The following is a 7,389-nucleotide window of genomic DNA, read 5'->3' on the forward strand; positions in this document are numbered from 1 at the left end:
GCGACCACTAATCCTTTTTAGGACTAGAGTTGGGCGTAATCAATTGCTAAGAATCCGTTCGGCATATCTATCAACATACTAAAGATCTGCTTATTGAAGAAAGGTTGTTGAATCCCGAAATTAAAGGATAAACTAAAGGTTGTTTGTTGAAATACGGATTTGCTCATTGATGGAAAGTTCTATCAAGACCACCAATCATGACAGAAATCAATGGAAGCTTCACACTTATTCTTGGAAAGAAACATCTTACGGTTTATTCCAAGGATCAATTCCCTTGGGTCTGTAATCTCTCAAGATCTGCCACAATCAAGAATCAAAGCAGATCCCTCGAAGTGTATATATAGTGTGACGACCACGAGAAGAAGCGTACATTGAACGAACCAACTTCGTGCTCTTTGTTCTACTCTAAGCAAGGATTGTAATCTGAGTATGATTTACTGTGTAACTAGTAGAAAAGAAAGAGAGAAAAATATTGGTGAGGCATTATATCGAAAATATAAAGTGCGTACATTGAACTAAAAGTCAGTTGGTGTCCGTGATAACATCAACACACTTGTACGAAGTTTTCAAGGAACTTTGAAGAAAGAATCCTCTTGCAACCCAAGGGGACTGTAGTAGGATTCATATTGAATCTGAACCAGTATAAAAATATTTGGTGTCATTTAATTTCTGCACTTTACTTCTGTCTTTATCCTTTACCTCACATCTATATCTAGTCGAAACTAGTCAACAACTTATTTATTAACAGAAAAATACGACACTTCACACCCCCTCTCCCTCCCCCTCCCTCTCTTGTACTTTCAGGTAACATATGGAACCATATAATTCGCGAAAGGGACTCATTATTATCTTATGGAGAATATCATTCCTTTACTTCACTATTACTTGAGTAAAGTTTAGCCCAAATCTAACGGTACTTCTTTTCAGAGTTAGATTGACATTTTTCCAATTGAATCCATCTTCAGAGACTTCTGAACTTTTTCCTATTGCATGGATCTTGAATCAGGTTGATTTAGCTTGGTCTTAAGCAGTTGTGTAACGCCTCGTGTGATCTTATTTTACGTCCTCTGCTTTCCACCTTGGCATTCAAGACAGGTGATTAATTGGCATTTTAAATTTGAATGTTTACATTTTCATGAGACTAAGGTAATACGCCTTATCGAAAGAGAAAGTACAAATCTCTGCTAACAAAGTTCATTTGCATATCATTTGACACAATGGTTTCACTAGAATACACAGAAAATTTTCAGCCGGCTAAGGAAGGCTTGTAACATTGGATTTTATATATCAAAACAAATGGAAAGCAGAGGACATCAGTTTCATATACAAAGTACAGAGACACTGTTGTCTCTGTTCTAGCCATGTTTTGGAGATTCTTTTACATTTATTTACTGAATATAACTGGATAGGACCTGTGAGAGATAGTATCAAACAATGGATTGAGATTTCTATCCAAAAAGGTGAAGTTCAGAAAGTGTTTGAAGGAATAAAGAGAAGGCAATGGAAACATTGCTATTTGGGGAGCAGTGGTGTACCACGTCTGGAAAGCAAGGAATTGGAAGATCTTTAAAGGAACATATGTAAATACTGTATTGGGAAAAATTGAGTTTATTTATTAAAGTAGAATAAAGATGACGTGTCAAGACACGTAGACTAGTCAAAGAGTTACAGCTGGCAAAGAGACACGAGTTGCAACAGATACGAGCAAAAGGAAGAGGCACGGGCAGATATTCAAAGGACTCGGCACCCGTACCTATTTAAGTCATTTAGGTCCAGGAATCAAGGGGAATGAATCTGACAGTATATGAGAGTACAGATACAGTATTTAATGAGCATTAAATATTTAATACTTTAGAGAATTCGTATTAAATACAATGATTGTGTAACGTAGCATTTAATATTTTTAATTACTCATAATAGCCTTATTATAACAAGGGCAAAACGCATATCTCCCAAATAGCTATAAAAGGAAGATAACTGATCAATTGTAGGGACACAAAATACTATCTGAGTATATTGATTTACTTGTTTTTCTTCTGATTATATTATTGCTACCCAAATTACTTTCTTTCATATATTCTCTTGATTATTAGTAACCCGAGTTCTTCTAACTTAAAGCTTTGACCGAAATCCCATTTTTGGTTAAACAAATTGGTTCCGTTACCGGGAATCTGATAATCTATTCTCCTTTAGCTTAACTTTCCTTGTTACATCAATCATGTCGAACAATAATGACAATATCCAAGGAAACCAAGGATATCAAGGAAACCAACAACTTCAGGGAGATCCACAGGGTACTCACACCCCGGTCCCTTCTCCACGAGGCTCTCCTCGGCGGTCTCGTGAAGGCACTCCTGACGGATCTCATACAAATGGAAACGCTCAATTTGAAAATGTTGAAACTATCGATGAAGCTTTGCAAAAACTAATTGCTGCTCAGGTCAATAAAGCTCTTGAGGCTTTTGCTAGCCAGTTACCTGCTACACTAACCACACCCACTCCAAATAACAACACTTTGGAGAACCCTCGGTCCGGGCTTGTTAATTCAGGTAGTGGTGGAACCCCCAGCGAATCACAGGAGGGAGAACCAGGTAATTTAATCAATTCTGATATACAAAATTTAGTACTAACAATGCAGAAACAGCTCAAGGAGCAAAGTGACCGCATAGAGCAAATACCCGAGGTGTCGCCCGTAATCAAAGGGGTAGATATGGATAAATATTCACAGTAACCTTGGAAGCCAAGTGCTGCTCCCCTCCTAATTCCAAAGAAATTCAAAATGCCTGATATTCCAAATTATGATGGAACAACAGACCCACGAGACCACGTTACTACATTCACAATAGGCGTAAAAGGCAACGATTTGACTAAGCAAGAAATTGAATCAGTATTAGTCAAAATATTCGGTGAAACACTCACCAAGGGAGCATTAACATGGTATTCTCTTTTACCCGAAAATTCTATAAATTCTTTTGCTGAGGTTGCAGATTCTTTCATCAAAGCACACTCGGGAGCTCAAAAAGTCGAAAAAGGAATGGAAGATATTTTCAAGATCAAGCAAGGGGACTCAGAATTGCTTAGAGAGTTCGTGGGCAGATTCCAACGTGAAAAAATGACATTACCATGTGTACCAGATAATTGGGCAGCTATAGCTTTCACAAGCAATTTGAATGAAAAAAGCTCAGAAGCTACGCGGCCACTCAAAGAAAGCCTTCATGAATTCCCAACTACAACGTGGAATGACGTTTACAACAGGTATATCACGAAGCTAAGGATATAAGAAGATACTGTTCCACAACTTCAAAAAGAAGAAAATGTAAGTTCGAGACGTGCGGAGACCAAAAAAAGATCCGGTAAAAACAGATACGAGCCATACATGGGACCTGTGGGAAAAGACTCACGATCAAAGCAGGACAATCAAAGGTATGATCACAGATCAAGGAATAGAGAGTCAGGTTCTTCATCAAGATTTAGAAACGATCGAAATACCTATGAGTCACGAGATGATGATAGAAATTTGAAGGTGAGATTTGGCGGTTATAGTTTCAACGTGAGCACTTCTGAGCTCGTAGCTGTTTTGAGAAGCATGGGAGATAAGGTACGATGGCCAAAAGAGATGAGATCGAATCCAAACAGGCGCAACCCTGATCATTGGTGCGAGTTTCATAATGACCATGGGCATAAAACGGCAGATTGTAGGTTTTTACAAAGTGAAGTTGATCATATATTAGAACAAGGATATCTCACTGAGTTGTTCAACGAGAAAGGTAAGCAAGCTTACATGAAGAACAGGCAGGAGCCCCCGAAGCCACCTTCTCCCAAAAGAACCATCAACGTTATAAGCGGAGGTGAAGACATCAATGGCATATCATACACTGCAGCTAACAAAATTTCCAAAGTTACAATTACCCAAGGGAAACGGGTGTGGCATGTCATAGAGGAAGAAAGCATTATATTTGATGATGCAGATGCAGATGGTGTATTAACCCCTCATAACGATGCACTGGTAATATCTCTAATTGTACATGATACTAATGTAAAACGAGTTTTGATTGATTCTGCCAGTTCCGTGAACATTATATTGCTAAGAGTATTGCGTGAGATGCAAGCAGAAGATAGAATAATACCAAAGGCGTATACTCTATCTGGATTTGATAATTCTAGTGTTGTGACAAAAGGAGAGGTAACTCACCACATTCGTAGAAGGAGTCATCAAAGATACAAAGTTCCAAGTAGTAGATATGGAGATGGCTTACAATATGATCCTTGGGAGACCATGGATCCATGAAATGGATGTTATTCCTTCAACCTTGCATCAAGTCATTAAATTTCCATCACCCTGGGAAGTATGTCAAATTCGTGGAGATCAACATACATCCAGGAGCATCAATTCTGTAGCAGATTCAAGTACGAAAAATGAAGGAAAATAGCAATCACAGAAGATAGTTGAGGGCACCACAACACAAACCTCAACTAACAGGGACTAACAGATGTGGATTCAAGGCCTGACACCATTCAAGAACCAGAAGAAAACAAAAATATCAAAACAGCAACTGAGGAATTGGAGCCTGTTGTGTTATTCGCTCAATGGCCTGATAAGAAAGTCTACGTAGGGGCCAACCTTAGACAAGGCAAGAGAGGTAAGTTAATTGAATTTTTAAAAACTAATGTAGACTGTTTTGCTTGGTCCCACTCTGACATGACAGGGATACCACCGGAGGTGATGACTCACAAATTAAATGAAGACCCATCATACCCTCCTGTCAAGCAAAAGAAAAGAAAGCAAGGAACTTTCAAGAATCAGGTGACTCAAGAAGAGGTTCAAAAATTGCTAAAGATTGGATCCATCCGCGAGGTAAAGTATCCTAATTGGTTAGCCAATACTATCGTAGTTCCAAAGAAGAACGGTAAGTGGCGAGTTTGTGTAGATTACACAGACCTTAATAAAGCTTGCCCTAAAGATTCATTTCCCCTACCACATATAGATCGGCTGATTGATGCAACTGCAGGGCATGAACTATTAAGCTTTTTAGATGCATATTCAGGTTATAATCAGATAAAAATAGATCCGGAAGATGAAGAAAACACTTCATTTATAACAGACAGAGGGACTTACTATTATAAAGTAATGCCTTTTGGTCTTAAAAACGCTGGTGCAACATATCAGAGGCTGGTTACTAAAATATTCCAAGAACATTTGGGAAAAACCATGGAGGTTTATATAGATGATATGCTCATTAAAACTCAGCATTCGGGAGATAACATATCACACCTGTCTGATACTTTTCAAATTCTGTGCAAATTTAATATGAAGTTAAATCCCGAGAAATGTGCATTTGGTGTTGCATCAGGTAAGTTTTTAGGGTTTCTTATTTCTAACCATTAATCCCGCGCAGATTAAGGCCATTGAAGAAATCCCTGATGTGCTTTCAAGTAAAAAAGAAGTTTAGAGATTACAGGAAGAATTGCCGCCTTGGGAAGATTCATCTCCAAATCATCAGCAAAGTGCTTTAAATTCTTTTCAGCTCTTAAAAAAGCAGGATCATTTCGAATTGAATGAGGAATGTCTGCAGGCGCTCAGAAATTTGAAAACGTACTTATCAAATCCACCATTGCTGGCAAAACTAAAGGCTGAGGAAAGACTTCTAATTTACCTTACTGTTTCTGAAGTAGCGGTAAGTTTTGTTTTAGTCCGAGAAGACCAAGGTAAACAATCTCCGATCTATTATGTTAGTAAATCTTTGTTAGATGTAGAGACACGATATCCTCAATTGGAAAAACTTGCACTTGCATTAATCATGGCATCTAGGAAATTAAGACCTTACTTTCAGTGTCACCCTATTGTTGTAGTAACTGCTTATCCCTTGCGTAATATATTGCATAAGCATGAGTTATCAGGTAGATTGGCTAAGTGGGCTATAGAATTAAGTGAATACGAAATCACATACCAACCTAAAACTGCTATAAAATCTCAAGTGTTAGCTGATTTCGTGGCTGATTTTAGCCAAGGGATGCAATTAGAAGCAGAAAAAGAATTACAGGTGTTCAATGGAGCCAACCCAGGAACTTGGACTTTATTCACTGATGGTTCATCTAACGTAAAAGGTGCGGGTTTAGGGATTGTTTTGGTACCACCTACGGGTGAAACCATTCAACAAGCTATCAAATGTCATTCTATAACTAACAATGAGGCAGAATATAAGGCTATCATTGCAGGTTTAGAACTGGCACGAGAACTTGGCATACATCAGATTATAATCAAGAGTGATTTACAACTCGTAGTTAATCAAATGCTAGAAACTTATACAGCCAGGGAAGCAAGGATACATCAATACTTAGCGAAGGTACGGGATTTGATAAAGCAATTTCAAACCTGGAAAGTAACATTAATACCAAGGGATGAAAATGTTGAAGCTGACGCCCTAACTAATCTTGCATCTGCTGCAGACATGGCAAGCAATTAAAGTTCTTCAGTTATTCATTTGTTTCATTCAATTCTCGACCTCGATAAGAATGAGGTAAATTTTAATAACTTAACTTGGGATTGGAGGAATGAGATTGTTGCTTTTTTGCAGTATGGTCCCGTCCCTAAAGATAAGAGAAAAGCTCATGCGCTTCGAAAAAAGGCTGCTCGGTATTGCTTAAAGCAAGACAATCTTTACCGAAAAATGTTCGGTGGTCCCTTAGTGAGATGCCTCGGACCTTCTCAGACGGAATATGTAATGAGAGAAATATACGAGGGGCATTGTGGGAATCACGCAAGAGGATGATCATTGGTAAGAACCCTAATTAGGGCAGGGTATTATTGGCCTAAAATAAAAGAAGAAGCAGAGAGTTTCGTGGCTAAATGCGATACATGTCAAAGGTACGGTAACAATATGCATAGACCTGCGGAGTTACTATATCCGGTCATTACACCGTGGCCATTTATGAAATGGGGAATGTATATTGTGGGTCCATTACCACAAGCAAAAGGACAGGTAAAATTTTTGCTCGTACTCACTGATTATTTTACTAAATAGGTAGAGGCAGGAGCATTCAAACAGGTGCGAGAAAAGGAAGTGAAAGATTTCATTTGGCGGAATATCATATGCCGATTCGGTGTACCAAAGGAGATCATGTGCGATAATGGCCCTTATTTTATAGGAGCTCAAATCACAGAATTCTTTTAAAGTTGGCAGATTAAAAGGATTACGTCTAGGCCTTATCATCCGGTGGGTAATGGACAAGCAGAATCAACAAATAAAGTCATTATCAATAATTTGAAGAAGAATTTAGACGAATCAAAAGATAATTGGCCAGAAGTGTTACTTGATGTTTTATGGGCATATCGCATAACCGCAAAAACAAGCATAGGAGAAACACCATTTTCGTTGGTTTATGGAGCAA

At 38.3% G+C, this 7,389-nt stretch overlaps 1 protein-coding gene across 1 annotated transcript; it reads left to right on the plus strand.

Annotated features, from left to right (window-relative positions):
• Positions 1 to 3,376: 3,376 nt before the first annotated feature.
• LOC138874761 (uncharacterized) lies at positions 3,377 to 6,464 on the plus strand. Its single transcript, XM_070153542.1, has 6 exons — positions 3,377 to 4,183; positions 4,481 to 4,640; positions 5,046 to 5,215; positions 5,541 to 5,706; positions 5,749 to 5,898; positions 6,106 to 6,464. Exons 1-6 carry the CDS (start codon positions 3,377 to 3,379, stop codon positions 6,462 to 6,464), a joined length of 1,812 nt encoding a protein of 603 aa, XP_070009643.1.
• Positions 6,465 to 7,389: the final 925 nt, after the last annotated feature.

The sequence above is a fragment of the Nicotiana sylvestris genome, chromosome 8, assembly GCF_000393655.2.
Source record: "Nicotiana sylvestris chromosome 8, ASM39365v2, whole genome shotgun sequence".
Taxonomy (NCBI): domain Eukaryota; kingdom Viridiplantae; phylum Streptophyta; class Magnoliopsida; order Solanales; family Solanaceae; genus Nicotiana; species Nicotiana sylvestris.